The 17,866-nt window shown below is 53.5% G+C and overlaps 1 protein-coding gene across 8 annotated transcripts in view; it reads right to left on the bottom strand.

Moving 5' to 3' along the window:
• TBC1D14 (TBC1 domain family member 14) overlaps nt 1-17,866 on the bottom strand; it is a 112,336-nt gene that overhangs the window by 57,822 nt on the left and 36,648 nt on the right. For 4 of the 8 annotated variants that reach the window (XM_047857075.1, XM_047857072.1, XM_047857073.1 and 1 more), the window contains exon 3: nt 4,354-4,474. In XM_047857075.1, the coding sequence (XP_047713031.1) occupies nt 4,354-4,474 (121 nt within the window). The other 4 variants (XM_047857080.1, XM_047857078.1, XM_047857079.1 and 1 more) reach the window with 4 other exon arrangements.

The raw sequence follows: 17,866 nt of genomic DNA, 5'->3' as shown, positions 1-17,866 counted from the left end.
GAAGTTCAGGGAAGAGGCCCCGCAGGGAACGAAGGTGGGGGCTGTCAGTGGAGGCACGATATTTAAAGCCTGGAGTCCCGCTGAGATCTCCTCCTGGGTGGCCATGGACAGAGCAGCACCTGAGGGGGACTCTACTATCTGGAGGGCAGCCAGTGGGGAAAACTGCAAAGGAGGGAGAATGTGGTGACCTTGAAGTCAAGGTCAGAAAGGCTCCCAAGGAGCAGGGGAGAGGCAGATGAGACAAGGGCTGAGGAACGCCCCTTGGACCGGGGAACCGGCAGTCACTTGAAAAACCAGTGGTGCAGAAATTGCACGACGCTTATCACAGCTGCGACTACCTACAGTCACTCTGCTCCTCTCTGTTTTTGCCTGATCTAAGGCAAGCAAGTTCCAAGCGAGGCGGAGGCCAAGGAAGTCTTCCCCCACGGTGGCTCAAACATGTGGAACAAAGGACCATGGAAGCCAAGGAGGAAGGTCCCTCTTTATCCGCAAAGCAAAGGACACACTGGCCCAGCACTGCCCAGGGGGCCAATCTGGCCGGGCACACACCCAGTGACGGGAGGCCCGAAGGCAGCTAGCTAGCTTCGGATCCCTTCTCCTGGCTTTATTCTCGGGGCCTCTCCAGTTCTCCGGCGGTTGCCACAGCTGGTGGGCACTTGCTGTGCCCCAGCCCCAGGTTCTTCAGCGGGTCTGTGGGGGGAAGGCCGGAGAACTCGTGTTTCTAGCAAACGCCCAGATGATGATCATGTCCCCCCGGGCACCATGCTTTGAGAAACACTGGTTTAGTGTGATTCTCGTAGCTATCCTTGGTCATTTTTGTTCCCCTACTTAGAAATCATAATGTAAGCTGAGACACAATGACTTTTCAAAATCCTTCTGAAGTTTGAAAAGATAACTGAAAGTAACATTTCAACATTTCCTAAAAATGGCAGCTATGTCTGTGTCAGGCTCAAGCGAAGGGAATCTGGCCCAGTTACAACGAAGTCACGTGTGTCCCACGTGCCCCGGGGCAAACCACAAGCAGCCCTGACCACTCGCTGGACCTCTTTCTGAATTAAGCGTCACAACAGCCACTCCTCAAGTACTCACTCTGGGCCACTCCTGAGACAAAAACGGTCCACGTACATCATCTCTTAATATATAACAACCCCGTGAGGAGGAACCACAGTGCCCATTCTGCAGATGAGAAAACCAAGAAGTAACTGCCCACAGTTATACGGATAAGAAGAGGGGATGCTGGAAATCAGACCCAAGTCTGCAAGCGCAGCGATCTTGGCGGGCGTACACACCTGTCCCCCGGGCTCCACCAGGATGCCTTGAGGCACGCCGGCCCAAGGGCTTGTGTGCTCCCGGCGCAAGACCTGGCCTCAACACGGTGCGGTGTCTACGCACGCAAGTGAAGGGACCTGCGGAGGCCTCAGGCTCACCCTCCCACACGGTGTCCTGTTTCCTGTTGTTCAAGGTGGACTTGTCCCAGGAAAGAGACGACAATAACAGTAAACGCTCTCCAGCACCTACGACATTCAATGCCGTTCTGAGCACCAGAGGTACATTCACACATTTCGTCCTCACCCCTCCGAGGCTGGTCCGGTTATTCTCCAAATTTCCGAGAGGACGAAAATGGGGCTCAGGAGGTTAAGGGACTTGCCCACACAGCCAAACAGTGGCCGGGCTGGGATACGGACTCTGACAGGCTGCCTCCAAAGTCTATGGTCTTACAGCACTACGCGGTGGCGCTTCTCTCCGGCGATAAAAACATTCCAAAGAGAAGGGGAGGAGGAACCGGAGTTTCCTACACCTGGCACCGTCTGGCATCACGGGCCTCGGCAGTCGGCGCCGGCTCTGGGCTCTCTAAAGCGTGTGGGCGGAGAGCCGGACCAGGCTGAGCTTTGAAGGCCGCGACAAAGCGTGTGGGTGGACATCTGTGGCAGCCGCCAGCTGCTGTACCCCCACGACAGCAGGTACCCGGCCCTGGATCCCTGTGAGGCCTGGCCAGGCCGGGGCGGGAGGGCCGGAGACACAAAGCACGAGCAAACAGGACACGGGCAGGATTGTATGACCCTTGCCGGTACAATTACATCCTTTATTATTGATGGTTGAAGCCAGACGGTCCTCGTCCCTGCGGTATTGGGTTGCCACATAATTAGTGGACCTAGTCACTCCAGTTCACAGAAATCCTTTAGGTTCAAAACATAATCCATGTCCACCTTTAAAAAAAAAAAAAAGTACGACAAAGAAAACAAAGAAATTCAAACATGATGTGAGTGACAGGAAGAGTCACGGGAAAATCTCCCTAGGATAATGGTTACTTTTTTCAAAGTGTGGATCTCTTTAAAAATTCTTAAACAGCTTGGCCATTTCGTTTCTAAGAAATTTACGGCAGAGCTTTGCACACAGACTCCTCGAATTTTAATTGTGTGCTATTGTAATAAGCCTACGCAAGGAGCGCTTCAGAATCCAAATGTAACAACCCATAAAAATGAATTCCAACACCGAAGTACTTCGCGAGCCTCCTGGGTCCAGACGACCGCTCTGGGGAACGTCAGACGACATTCAGAACAAATTTAGTTTGCCGAGGCTTTCACAAAATGAAATAGGCGCGCATCCACCGCGTGGCTGGGGCCAGAGCCCCGGGATGTGCTCCCCGCCTCGCCCCACACGCCGCACCGCTGTACCTAACACGTTTAATACTCAAAGGGGCCGTCCTCTGCAACCGCGCAAGCGCCACTCCGGGCCAGCCCCACTTCCCCTCCTCTGGACCAGTCCAGGAGCCACATTCTTGCCAGGGTGACGCCATCACGGCTCACACGCGTAAAACCCTCCAGGGACATCACCTCACGCGGGCCCCACAGACAGCCCCTCTCGCTGCTCCCTGGGCCCGGGCTGCCACTGCCCCTTAGCACAGGCCGCCCCCACCGCCTGCGGCCCCTTCCCTGCCGAGGCAGAGGAGCAGCGAGGGCCCTGGGGCTGGGTTCCGGCCCTGCCCAAGTCACTGAGCCTGTCTAAGTGCTCCTTCCGTGAAATGAGGAAGGTAATAGTACCTTCTTGAGAAGCCTGTTACGAGTTTTAAATGAACCAGACACCCAAGTGCTGACTCATCTGAAACCAGCACACAACAATCGCTCGTGATCCCTGTTGTTAATAACTCCGTCACACCTTTGACCTCAACCTCGTGTGCAGCCTTGCCCAGCAGGCCGCGCCCCTGCCCCCACGCACACCCGTCCTGCTCCTTTCCATACCCGCCCTGGAGTCCTCTCCTCACCAGAGGGGTGCTCTCCAGCACGGTGCTGTGTGAGCTCTGTAAGCCCAGGGCCACGCATGAGGCCCGGCACTCACTAGGTCCTCCAAAGTATTTAGCAGGGGCGCCTGGGGGGGGGGGTCTGTCGGTGAAGCGTCTGACTTCGGCTCAGGTCACGAACTCATGGTTCGTGGGTTCGAGCCCCTTGTCAAGCTCTGTGCTGACAGCTCAGAGCCTGGAGCCTGCTTCGGATTCTATGTCTCCCTCTCTCTCTCTGCCCCCGCCCTGCGCGCTCCGTCTCTCTCGCTCTCAAAAATAAATAAACGTTTAGAGAAAAAAAGTATTTACTAAGCAACTGCCAATGGATACAAAACCGAGGCTGGAGGGGTCGGCCTGCCGGGGACAGTGTCACAGCACCGGCAAACGGCAGAGGTGAGGATGGCTGGGACTCGGAGCCCTGGAGAAGACGCGGGCTGTCACAGTCAGAGCTTCCAAGGCCACAGAGGCCCCTGGCCCCGCTGAGTCTGGGCACGAACCTTCTTTGCAAAGACAAGCACATGTCTCCAGCCGCTGGCATCGCCCCCTGCTCGGGGACGGAGGCAGCCTGGCGGTGATGAGACGCCACAGGCCTGGCCTGGCCTCTGAACCCCGTGCCCTCCCCACCTCAGACAAGTAGGCAGCCTGTGAGCCAGCAAGGGGAAGGGGATCATCCTACAGCCTGGGTGAACAATGGCCCTCGCATTCCTGGCCAAATCAGCACCGGAAGGATTGAGCTCCAAGAAACCCATGGGATCAGAGGGCAAGAACGCTTTAGTATCAAACATCATTGACACACCTCTGACAACAAACACATTTACAACTCTTGCTGGAAAAACTGATCAAATTGGGTTATAAAGATCTAGAGCCCCGCTATCTCTTTCCTATACGCATGCTGTGAGCTACAGGAAATGAAAAAGGTTAAAGTCATCAACATTCTGAAGACAGACTTACATTTTAGGAACTTGGCATGCAGATTAACACAGTTTTCCAATTTCAAAGCCTCAATAAAGGCCATTTTTACAAGGTTCATAAATACATGCTAATAACATGTTTCTGTGTTTTTGTATCTTATATACCTTTTGTATTTTCTTTGAATCTTTCTGAGCATTCTCTCGGAGTGGTACTTTTCCAAATAACTTCCATCCCAAGTCATTCTGTCTGTCAAGTCTTGCATTCTGTTTTCTAGCAAGCAAATTCCTACAGGAAGAAAATAAGAGGGTTAGGAAACTTCTGGGCATTTACAAAAATACCAGGACAACGAGTCACTCTTGAATGAACACAAATAGACTTTCCTTTGAGACAACAATGTGATGAACCACAAGCTTTAATTCTTCAGATGTGATTTTTCACGTAAGACACAGAATTACGCAGCAAGGAAAAAGCCCTTAAGCCACAAATAAGTTTTTTGTTGTTCCACTGTTACAGGTACAAATTCTATAACTTAAAGTAAGGAAACACCTCATACTATAACAAAGTCTGTAACAAAAGTGACCTTTAAAGTCAGACCGAACTGAATTGAAACTTGGCCTCAACACTAGCTGTGTAACTCTGACCAGTACATTAACCTTTCTAAGCTTGTTTCCTTATGTTTAACAAGGGTCATTGCGGGAATTAGAATTACAGGTACACAATCAGTGCTTAAGAAATAAGAGCTGCTAGGGGCGCCCAGGGGGGCTCAGTCAGCTCAGTGTCCGACTCTGGATTTTGGCTCAGGTCACGATCTCACGGTTCGTGAGACAGAGCCCCATGTTGGGCTCTGTGCTAACAGCGTGGAGCCTGCTTGGGATTCTCTCTTCCTTTCTCTGACCCTCTCCTGCTCATGCCCCTTCCTCTCTCTGTCTCTCAAAATAAATAACCTTTAAAAAAATAAAAAAGAAATTATATTAAGTCATAGCTGCCTTAATAATTAACCTCTAGCTCAGTTTAAATTACCTATGGGGGGCACCTGGTTGGCTCAGTTGGTGGAGCACACACCTCTCAATCTTGGGGTTGTGAGTTTGAGCCCCACCTTGCGCACGGAGCCTACTTAAAATTAATTATCGATAAGGTAAATTTATATTGCCTATTTATAGTCTCCACATATAATGAAAAGAAAGCCACTCAAGAGAGAGTCCAAGGTCTTCCGTCCCAACAACATGTAAACAGGTCCCAAATAACACAAATAAATCCCAAACGGTAGTACAAAATAAACCACGTTCTGGAAGGCCCATTCATTCAAAACAAATGGTTTCCAGGGCTCACTGGAAAGTAGAAGATGAACCCGCAGCAGCTCATGTGCTAGAAAGTAAGAAAGTGCTGAAAGAAATATAGGGGGACACATCTGAAGGGAACGGCAGCCAGCTTGAAACAAGGGCTCCCACTGGCTACATCTGGAGCAATCTAACCATCAAGATAAATGATGAGAGCAAGGGACTATAGTCGCTTCAATGAAACAAAAATCCAAGCACCCACATGGATACAAACAAGAGGAGGAGGAGGGAAAAATGTCCTGAACAAGCACAGGAAGACTGACGGAGGCAGGAGAGGAGGGATGGGGGGGAACCTGGTAGCTGACAGCTGCAGGAGGAAGAGGGTTTCCACAGGGCTTGAAAGTATCTCCCACAGATTACGTGTTAATTACAAAGGCAACCCTCCTGGGGCAAGTGCTGGAAGCCGCATTCCCAATGTCAGAGGAGACAGCACAGGCCCGCGGCTCCGATGTGCCCAGAACAGCACACCATATGGATGGAGGGAGGCAGGCAGACAATCAATCAGAGAAGATCCCTGAAACAACCAACAAAATGTGAATGCGGACCGCGGACTGAGAAACAGCACAGGGTTGATGTTGCATTTCCCAACCTTACAACTGCACGGTCGGTGGTTATGTGAGAGAATGCTCTTGTTCTTAGGGGATATACAGATATATTGAGGGGGAGACAGGCATGGTATCTCCAGCTGATTCTCTTTTTTAAATTTTTTTTTTTTTTCAACGTTTATTTATTTTTGGGACAGAGAGAGACAGAGCATGAACGGGGGAGGGGCAGAGAGAGAGGAAGACACAGAATCGGAAACAGGCTCCAGGCTCCGAGCCATCAGCCCAGAGCCTGACGCGGGGCTCGAACCCACGGACCGCGAGATCGTGACCTGGCTGAAGTCGGACGCTTAACCGACTGCGCCACCCAGGCGCCCCTCCAGCTGATTCTCTTAATGCTTCGAAGAAATACTTACTTGCTTATATGGCACATATTCCACACTCACAGGACAGATAAAACGAAGTGAAACACAGAGCGTATCGAAGTAAAGAATGCATGGAAGTTCCCTGTGTTTTTCTTGAAACTTTTCAATACATTTAAAATCAGATCAAAATAGAGTCATGGGGCGCCTGGGTGGCTCATCAGGTGAGCGTCCAGCTTCGGCTCAGGTCATGATCTCGCAGTTCGTGGGAGTCCCATGTCAGGCTCCCTGCGGTCAACGTGGAGTCTCCCTCTCTCTCTGCCCCTCCCCTACTTGTGCACACGCACTCGCTCTCAAAAATAAATAAAGCATTAAAAAAATAAAGTTATGAAAACTGTCAGAAAAGGAAACAAATGGTCTCACTGTATTCTCTTCTGTTGTGGTTACAATAGAATCCATTTCAGAAACCGTTTCATAGCCCAAGGCAATTCTATACATACCTTTATAAGAAAGAAACTTTGGTTAAAAAAAAAGAAAGAAACTCTGGGCTATCCCCAGGCCCAGCCTGTGTACCACCTAAGACAGCCATTGGTGAAACACACACGGTTCAAACTGAGCTAAAATGTCAGGCACCCAGAAGGATACTAAGAGCTGGGGCATCCAGAATTCGGTTCACTAACAGCTGATATTTTGCTAAAGAGGAGTTGCCTCTGGAGAAGGGGACTGGGACTAACGGTGAGGAACCCCAATGCACCTGGAAGGGGAGGGGACAGGAGTGAGGGCTACACCTCCTGATGAACCTCAACCCTATTGTGGAGGGACGCGTGTCAGTGAGGGTCTAGAGGGACAAGGAACAGAATAGAGAACCCCACAGAAGCGACTGGGCATCTGTGCTCCGGGAGGCGGAATGTAAATGTGGTCCTGGTCACAGAGACGGGGCCAGCAGGGGCAAGAGGAACAGAAACATTGGTTTTTCCGTCCGCTGGACAACGATGTAAATCTGTACAAATGTAGTGCAGATGAAACTTACCAAAATCATGACTCATGACAGACCATGACTTATCAAAGGCATCTTTGGCTGTATTATTTTTTGTGGATGAGAGCTGAGGACCTCGGAACGGACAGGAATCCCTCCCTAGCTTCAGCTGTGTGTGTCACTGGCACAGGTAACAGGTGCCTCTTGCTCCCCTTTCAGGTCGGTGGGTCATCGGAAGGCTGGCATGGATCTGGCTGTTGGGCCCAGGAGGCCAGATGGAACCGAGGACCTGCCTCCTCCCATCATGTGACCAAACCCCACTCCCGGGCAGGTGCAGTGAGAGAACTCAGATGGGGCAGGGAGAGCCCAGTAGCCCTGACGGTTCCCTTTAACCCTGTGCGGTCCTCCTAACCCAGAGGCGCCCTTGGGAAGACACAGCCGTGGATCCCTCAGGCTGTCCCTTCACGAGCCCTGTGCCATAGCGAGTTAGCAGAAGCCCTGGCCCTCAGACAGCCTAAGCGCTCTCATGTAGTGGAGTAGACAGTGGCCATAGCCAGTATCTGTGACACCTCACCAGGGGGCAGAACACAGGGACTGCTTGATTCAAGCTTCCTCAAATCCACCTGTCCCACCACCATCTTCGGGAAGTACTCCCGTCCGTCCTGGTTCTGCAGAACCTCTGGACTCACTCTGCAAAGCCGACCCAGACCGGCTGCCGCCCGTCCAACCCCCGGGCCTGGGCTCCCACGGAAGCTATTTCCACAGCACCCACCCTGCTGCTCTGTGCCTGTCGGGTGCACACCCTCTCTCCACACACCTGTCTCTAGGGGTGCGGGCTGCTGGGGGGGGCAGGGCAGAGTCACCTCTGCATCCCCAGAATTCTATCCAGCGCGCAGGAGGCGCTCTATACAAACGGGGCAGCCGCATGTGCAGGGGAGGCAGGTGCAGAGCTATGAGGAGGCAGAATGGGACCTCAGCCCATCACCCTCCAACCTGGGGCCCGTGGAGTGAACCACCTCCGAGGGCGGCAGTGATGCCTAAGTGCAAGCTTCCACACACGCTCCAGGTGGAGGGCAAGTCCAGACAAATCAAGGCCCAGGACTAAGAACTAAACAGAGGTAAGCTCTGAGCAGGGTTAAGAGAATGCCCTGAAAGAAGGGGCCACGGAAGATGGGGGTGGGGGGGACGCGGTGAGGGGTTGCTGGGAGAGGAGGGAGGAGGGGCGGAACAGAACACCACAATCTGCTCCCAGGCCAGAGCCCTCCTGGGGGGCAGCCAGCGGCTGAGCACTGTTCCAAGCCGGACGCAGAACCAGCCATGGAGACTCCCTTTGCCCCAGGGCTAGAATCCTTTGCGAAGGAAGAAGCATTCACTCTACTGGCAGCATCAAGGACCTCAGCTGTCGACCTCAATCCAGTCTCTGAAGGGCAGAAACAGCACCAAAATGGGCCAGACTCTCACCTGAGCCGGAAGGGAATCAAATCAGCAAGGGCCAATAAACCACCAGCGGGTCCTCAATCCGCAGGGCACAATGACACGGTCTAACCAAAGCTGTTGGCATCGGGGTTCCCTGAGAGCCACCCGGGCTCCGGATGCTGAAGCCTGCCCCACCCACCCGCACCTCTCACCCACAGGCACCCACGTGGGGGCGGGCACGGCTTTCCTCCTGACCAGCCGCCTTCCTCCAGGATGCCCGCTCACATCCTGCAGCCGGCGGGAGGAGTAATGGCTGAAGGGGAAGCACTGAGGACTTGTCCACAAACGAGGTGAACCCCAGTTCTAAGAGGCTGACGAGGGCCTTACAATCCCTCCTGAGCCTCGTCCCAGGAGCACCCCCGCAGGCAGGCGGCCAGAGCGGAGATCTCTCATTCATGCACTGAATTTTTCTGAGGGCCGCACCACAGGAGGCGGTCTTACTTGCTCGGAAACCCTCAGTCTCTCCCCAGGTTAGCTCCAAAGCTCTCACCTGATTTGGCAAGGGTCTGGCCCCTCTTCCCAGTCCTCCTCCTTGGGTCATTCGGGGCCGCGCACACATCCGGGGAGGCACACAGCCTGTCACCCCACCCCACCCCCACCCCCCAGTGTGCTTGCCCCACCCTTTCTTCAGGTGTCCCTGGAGCGCAGGACCAGGATCCATCAAGCCCTGGGCCCCTGCAGAACTCCCGCTGCATCTACCATGATGCTCCAGAAATCTCTCCGCCACACAGTGGGCACAGATGGATGGCACCAGCCCTGTCCCGCAAATCCCTTCAATGGCTTCCACCTGTTTGTGGCACCATGGCACACATGTTGTTCCCCCAACCCTCAAAGTGCTCCTGAAAGAGGAGATGTGAGGGCTTGCCCCCCAGGCGCGTTTCAAGGGTCAAACAAGGCGAGGACCTCACAGGCCTGGCCTACTGTATCACACACACTCGGTTCACCATGTGGCGTTTCTCCATGTGGCGTTTCTCCATTAGGGGACTGACAGCACTGTCCTCCAGCTCAATCCCCTTCAGCTGAGCTAACGCTCTGCACCCTAAAGGCATTAGACAGGGGGGCAGATGAGAGGCGAGGTTTACAGGAATGGTGGGCTGAGGGAAGGTGACCCAGCAGGGGCTGGCCCCACCAGGGATCTGTTGATAACGCCTATCCTATCCGGACACATTTTCCAACAATGCTGAAGAGGCCTCCGGAAATACACTTTGGGGCTGTCCGTGACTAAGCCACGCCCAACTACAAGGGAAAAGAATAATCCTAAGAGCCTGCAGGAAGCAAAAGAAAAGACCCTTGGGCAGGAAAAGGGAGCCAGGGTTTGAATGGGGCATCTCCCCCTGGCTGGAACAATCATTCCTTTCATTTCAATAGGTTAACAACTCAGAGGAAGAGACATGGGACACCCATGACAAAGTAACGCTAAAAACAATGGCGTGTTAATTTCTGCCTGCCAGCTCTCCTGCCTGCTGTGGAGTGCCACCCACAAGTGAGGGGCACCATCAGTAGCAGGGGCAAGATCAGGCACGGACACAGGTAACTGGGACGAAATGGACTATCAGGACTGCTCATCACCAAGACCAGTCGGGCACGGCTTTATGCAGACTCTGACCGGTGCTCCCTTTCCTCCGACTCCCCCACACTATAAGCCACAGGATCCTTCCTTCGCCAGGCTTGTCCAGTGCCTTATCATGTGGCTTATAGTGCTTATACTTCCCACAGGCGGGAAGTAGAGGGGGCTGACATGTGTGTGACAAGGGGCAAAGCAGGGCGAGTGGGGAAACATACAACCTGGAGACCTGAACGCCCCACGCCTCCTGACAGAGGGGTCAGGCCCTCACCGCCCAGGACGGGCCACCAGCCACACAGGCTGCTGAACACATGACAAATGTGCGTGTCATTGCGCCGAAATGCGCCAGCTGGGACGGAGTGTTCTTCAAAGTGTCAAAAAAGACCGAAAACTACCCAGGGGTTCACGACGTGTCCATATACATCAGTAAGAAGGGTCAGGGGATAGCCTGGCTGGCTCCGTCGGTAGAGCATGTGATTCCCGATCTTGGGGGTCATGAGTTCGAGCCCACACTGGGTGTAGAGATTACTTAAATAAATCAAGCCTTTTTTTAAAAAAAGGGGGTCAGGGCCATTTTTTTTGAAGGACCAACAACTATCCGTCGTTAAAGGCAAAAAGCGAAGCGCGTAACAGCGTAAAGCAGGCCGCACAGTACGTGCACCTGCGTTGCTTGTACCAGCACAGACTACCTCTGGGAGAAGACGGAAATGGGCATTCTGTGCTCCTGCAACAGCTTACCCGGTGGCACGGTGCAGAAACAAAACTCTTCACCACACACTCTACTGCACTTTCTGGATTTTGTACCGTGCAAGCGCATCGCCTATTGGAGAAAGTTAACAGGGGCGCCCGGGTGGCTCAGACGGTTAAGCATCCAACTCGGGTTTCGGCTCAGGTCGTGATCTCACAGTTTGTGAGTCTGAGCCCCATGTCGGGCTCTGCACTGACGGTGTGGAGCCTGCTTGGAGTTCTCTCTTTCTCCCTCTGTCTCTGCCCCTCCCCTGCTCAAAAATAAATGAACTTAAAAAAAAAAAAAAAAAGGAAGAAAAAAGTTCATATATAAAGAAGCCGTTGCTAAATTAGGGATTTCTGCCAATAAGAAAGGAAGCGAGGGGTGCCTGGCTGGCTCAGTCGGTGGGGCGTGCAACTCTTATCTCGGGGGTGGTACGTTCCAACCCCACGCCGGGTGTAGAGATGACTAAAAACCAGAAAAAGAGAAAATTAGTGCTTCTGCACCACCCCCACCCCCATCTTCCAAATCAGGAAGGTTTTATCAAACCCCAAAACAGTGCCCGATTTTTCTGCCCGTCCCTAGTAAGGCTAGGTGGCGAGTGCCAGGAGCCCCTGCTGTGTCGGGTGGCAAGTGCCCTAACCAACAAAAAGCTGGAGAGCAAGTGAAACGGCCAGTGATGCTGCACTGGTACAAACAATAAACACTTAGAAAAGAGAAGTGAAACCGTATGGAGCCGCACCTGGAAGGCACTGGCGGCTCAGCCCGCGTGGCTCATGCACCCGCTCTGCCCTGTGCTTCACGACCCCAGCCGTGAGCCGGAGCAGTGAGCACGACACAAGCGTCCCAAGGAGAACGGCCTACCTCCTACAAGTTAGGTCAGTTCCTAAGGTCGCCCACCAGGGACTCAGACCCCCGCCCTTCCAGGCCTCCGCAGTCCGGCGCAGCCTCCGACCACACAGCCGAGAGCTCTGGAAGGGCACAGAGCCAGCCCTGTGGTCAGCACGGCCGTGCGCACACACTGCCGTCCCCTCCCAGACCTCATACAGACCAGCAAGGCTGCAGGGACATGCGCGCAGAACACGACAGAACGGCTGAAAGGCAACTGTCACCAAGGGGCCACAGGCGTACTCGCGGTCCCGTCACGCTGACCTGACCACCCTGCTCCAGCAACTTCAGGCAGAGGCAGAACGGGGGCCTTCCTGGTGAGAGGCCCCCAAATCTGAACCCCAGGTTCCCAGCACAGGCAGCTCAGGTGCTTATCTGCTCCAAGAAAACTGGAAGATGGGACATAACTTTGTTATCACCTATTCCTGGCTGAGAAGTGATGCACAGGAGGCTACAAGGGGCCTAGCTGTGGCTCCAATCGGGGCTCCCCACCCCACCCAACCCCCCCAGCCTCAGGGCCCCACCTCCCACCCCACCCTCCACCCCCACCCCCTACCCTCAGGACCACACCCCCCACCAAAGCAGCAAAGGCCCAGGGCCTCACGGTTTTCATCTGTAAATGGAGATAACAAGTCTCGGGAGAACTAAGTGAAATAACACACAACTCATCGGGGCAGGTGTGTGTGCAGGGGCCACAAGGAGAGGTGACACGCTGGGAGCCTGTGTCTTCTGCCTGCACAGAGTTTTCCAGCTGGAAATATTTATCAGCATTTTTAAATATGGAGAAATCAAAGAAAAACCTGGGCTTCTGGCTTCTCCTGACATACCGTAAGAGCTGGCCACACGGGCACGTGTTCCGGCACCACAACCAGCCAGAGCTAAGCTGTGGGTTCATCTGGGCCGTGCTCCACCTGGTCCTCCACTGCCCACACGTCAGGACACCTGCCACTGCAGTGTCCCCCCTCTCAGCCACCTGCAGGGCCAGATCCCAGTTTTAAGGGGCCTTGAAGCTTATTCATTTGGGGGAATCTTCTAGACATTAAAAAAAAAAATGTTTAGTTATGAACACAAAATTAGGCAGACATGAGGAGTCCTGAAGGTCAAGCATCATAACATCATAATTCTAACACTGTCCTTTTGGCTTTGGAAACCTGGGACGTGCTTCCATGTGAGGACACTCCAGCGAGGACTTTTTTAACGTTAATTTATTTTTGAGAGAGGGCGCACAAGCAGGAAGGGGGATGGGAGGAGGGACAGAGGATCCGAAGCGGGCTCTGCACTGACAGCAGAGAGCCCGACGCGGGGCTCGAACTCACAAACCCTGAGATCATGACCTGAGCCGAAGTCCGACACTTACCTGACTGAGCCACTCAGGTGCCCCCCCAGCAAGGACTTCCATCCAAAGTTCCATCTCTCCATTTTTCGACAAGAGACCGTATCGTCCAAGGACAGACCCCCTTTCTTCTTAAATGGTGTGGGGCTGAGGTGGTGCCTTTCAGCCCCGCCCCCACTAACTTTCAGACATTACTGAAGTCAAAATAAGGTGATTCCAGGAACAATCTAGAACGCTAGCTGACAGACAAGATTAGGTGCTGGATCTGGGTCCCTGGACCAGTGTATTTCAGAGCACGTGAAGTGTGTGCTGAGGGCAGCACCCAGAGCCAGGGCCCTACCTGGTGTAAGCACTCAAATGTCTTGCACGAGAGTTACCAACTTGTTCCTTTATGTGCCTTCATCACAGAATGTAAAGTCCACGAGGGTGAGTCCCGTCTCTTGTGTTTACTGTGGTGCCTTTATGGCCTAGAACAGTTCCTGGCATACAGGAAAACGTGTTCATCGAACACACGCTTTTCGGAGGACTTTTCAGAAAGAACACACAAGAATTATACCTGCCCATTTAAAACAGAGCAAGCCAGGGGGCGCCTGGGTGGCTCAGTCACTTAAGCATCCGACTTTGGCTCAGGTCACGATCTCACCTGTCTGTGAGTTCAGGCCCCGCATCGGGCTCTGTGCGGACAGCTCAGAGCCTGGAGTCTGTCTCAGATTCTGGGTCTCCCTCTGCCCCTCCCCGGCTCCCGCTCTGTCTCTGAAAAATGAACGAACCTTAAAAAAATAAAATAAAATGAAATGAAACAGAGGAAGCCAGCATTCAGAGAGGTTGGGGAGTCATGCCCAGAGACACACAGAGCAACACGGAACCACGACTTGGATCCGAACATCCACGGCTGCTGCCCGGCAGCTGTCCACACTGCCCCAGAGGGTGGAGGAGGGCACAGCCCTGCCCGACCTGGAGGAGCAGGTTCCACGGGCCACAGACACTCAGCAGGGACTGCTCAAACTCCTCGGAATCTTGGGAAATAAACCTCCAAAGTCCTCCTCCTTCAAGATACTGTGCATGTGAACTCCAGGTTGTAATTCGACGGCTCCCTGGGGCTTCTTGCTTTCTCCTTCCTTTGTGTCATTGACAAGACATAACCAAAGCTTGTTCCAAAGTCCTCAGAAATCCGCTAAAACACCGTCACGTTCTGTTCCCAGAACAGACGGGTATCTTCTCCACCATTTCCTGAATCACAACCACCCTTCACAGATCACCTGTCAGGTGCCCCGTACCGCGCCTGGCACGTCCCACATATTCTGCGTGAGAGATGGAACTCTGGAGGGAAGCCCTTGCTGGAGGGTCCTCACATGGAGGCACGACCCAGAAAGGGATCACAGTCCACCCACATGGCACAGACAGGAAACAGAGTCTCGGCGAGGCTGAGGAATTTGCTCCTGAAGGGACATCTAAATCCTGGTACTCCTCCGGGGTAGAGAAGGCAAAAACGGTAAATGATTCCTCCAAAGCCTATTTCTTTTTTTTTTTTTTTTTCTTCCAGATCTCCACCATCAGAAATCAACATGCCCCACTGCCACATCTATTTACATTGGGCCTCTGACTCCGCTCTGAAAACACAAGGGGAAAAGGCCAGCCCACTCAACTGTCACAGGCACACAGGACACAAAACCGCATCCTACAAACCCAACCTCCTGTGTGATAAAACCCCATCTACCCTACAGGAAATATGAGGCGACTGAGACAGACACTGAGGTGTTCTTATTGGTCGCACACACAGTCACAAGTACCCGAGAGCCAGAAATATTCAGCGTCTCTCTTCCTTCAGAAAAGGTTAGCCAAGGAGCCTCTGATGTTATAAAGTTGATGCCTAAAACCGGAGGGAACAGCCAACACGGGAGTGCAGCGAGCATCAGACAGCACGCGCGCACACACCCGGGCCCCTGGCTCCCGGGGCACGCAGGCCCTCGCTGGCGCCTCGGGACCACACCCCTTCGAAAGTGAGAAACGACTCTGCCCGACGGGGGCAGGGGTGCTGAATCACACCAAAACCTACAGACGTGGCAAAATCCGAGCTCCAGGTAGGCCTCCGATGACAAAAGCAAAAGCAAAAGCAAGAGGGGCGAGATTGCAACCACAAACCTGTCCACGAACAGCAGCGCGGGGGAGACAGCCATCGCGTCTACTGGAGCCACACGATTCCGAAAGGCCAGCCCCACAAGTGCAGACTGCTCCCGGGCGACATTCCCGGAGGTGGGAGCCGGAGCCACAGTCCCAGGCAGGCACCCTGGGCGCCCTTCCGGGCCCTGCAGCACAGTCTGGAAGGTTAAGGCACGCAGGGCAGGACGGGGCGGACCAGCTGGGAGGGCAGAGGGCGGGGGCGGGGGCGGGCAGGGCTCTGACTCCGAACTAGTCACAGGGAGGGAGGAGGGCGGGCAGTCGGGGAAGGAAAGCCCGCGTGACCAGGTGGGTTCCCGGGGGGCCCTCGCATCTCTGCAGAGACCACAGCCACCCCTGCCAGGGGAGGCCAACTGGCCACAGGACCCACCGGCCAGTTGGCCTGACTGAGAAATAAAGCGAAATCCCCATTTGGAACAACCGTGAGCGTCTCCTGTGGGCCTGACATGGTACTTTGTGGAAGAAGCCATCGGGTATTCAGATGAGTTCCAACACTGTCACATAAGTTCCTGTCAAAAACTTGCATTAGAACCATCACTAGGGGCGCCCGGGTGGCTCAGTCGGTTAAGTGTCCGACTTTGGCTCAGGTCATGATCTCACGGTTTGTGGGTTCGAGCCCCGCGTCAGGCTCTGTGTGGCCAGCTCAGAGCCTGGAGCCTGCTTCGGATTCTGTGTCTCCCTCTCTCTCTGCCTCTCTCCCGCTCACGCTCTGTCGAAAATAAAAACATTTTTTAAAAAAGTTTTTTTAAAAGCACCATCACTAGATGGGTGCACCTGGCTGCTCGGTCAGTAGAGCCTGGGACTCTTGATCTCGGGGTTCTAAGTTGGAGCCCCATGTTGGGTGTGGACATTACTTAAAAAAAAATCTTAAAGAAAAAAAAAGTGCCATCACTAGAGTATTCTCCCACCTTCATGACTCCAAATACCATTAGGTATAAAAAAAGGACAAGCTCTAACTAACAACTTCAAGGTCAACAAAAATGATCTACTCTAAACCCACAAGAAGTGACACAGGTAGGCTCTCCCTTGGGGCATCATTAAGCCTCCTCAGTCATGTGCCAACGTTAACCCATGGCAAAAAGTCCTCCACACGCCCCAGCCAGGGTCCTCCGTCTAATGATCAGCCCTGCCAGTGTGTTGGTGTGTTCACAACTGCACAAGAAATGTCTGACTAGAGAGAGTCAGTAGATGGCCATCTCCAGCAAGAGGAGGTGGTGAGGGGCAAAGAGAGAAATTTTACTCTCACTTTGCGAACTTCCGTTATTGCTGGGCGGCTCAGTCATTAAGCATCTGACTTGGCTGGGCTCACATCACGATCTCACGGGTCATGAGTTCGAGCCCCACTTCGGATGCACTCGAGCCCTGCTTCGGGCGAACATGAGCCCCACTTTGGGCGAGCCCCGTTTCTCTCTCTCTCTGCCCCTTGCTCACTTGCACCTTCTCTCCGCCTTTCTCAAAAACAAACACACGAAACATCAATTTCTGTTACTGCTTTAAAAATCCCAAATGAGCATGCGTTACTTTTGCAATCAAAAAGAAAAGAAGACAGACGATCGAATCTGAGAGGCAACCCGGCGCTGGAGTGGTCCTGAGTGCTGAGTCTGCTGGGCTCCGGGAACGAAAGCTCTGCCCCAGCGCAGCTGGTGGCGGGGAGGTGCTGGCTAAGGAATGGACTCTAGCCATGGATGCCACAGCGGGGACCTGGACCAGAGGCAGGCCTGGGAACGAGCTGGAAACAAATTCTTGAGCCCCCTGCCCCCTGCACCAACCGAATCACGCTCTGGGATGAAGCCCAGCAAGCCCTGTTTGAATGAGCCCCCCGTGTGGCTCCGATGCTCACGCGTTTGAGAAGGACTGTTCGGACTATGTTTACACACTTAAAACTCCTCCTACCTTGCTGGAAACTTCTGGTCCATTCCTCCCTACCACAGGAGTGGGGTCCACATCTGCTGGTCCGGCTCGGGAGTTACCGATCACTCATCCCGCTGCCAGAGGGACACGATATAGTCGATAGTCGAAGTCCCTCCCCTTCCTTCCTTCCCTCAGGTTCACTCCCAGGACTCTCTGCGCTCCCCTGCACCAGCATCCTACAGCTGCACCTGCCCACGTCCCTCCTAATTCTTCCCCCACCTGCACCACTCAGGCTTTACCCACTACACCTCAGCAAAACAAACAAAATCCAAAAATACCTACATTTTAAAAACCCACAAAGAAAATTCAGGTCGAAATGGCCTCACTAGTGAATTCTTCCAAATGTTTAAGAAGAAATACACGAACTCTTTCAGAGAACAAAA

This window comes from Prionailurus viverrinus, chromosome B1 (genome assembly GCF_022837055.1).
Source record: "Prionailurus viverrinus isolate Anna chromosome B1, UM_Priviv_1.0, whole genome shotgun sequence".
Classification (NCBI taxonomy): Eukaryota; Metazoa; Chordata; class Mammalia; order Carnivora; family Felidae; genus Prionailurus; species Prionailurus viverrinus.
The sequence above is the reverse complement of the archived record's forward strand: the minus strand, read 5'-3'. Positions and strand labels throughout refer to the sequence as shown.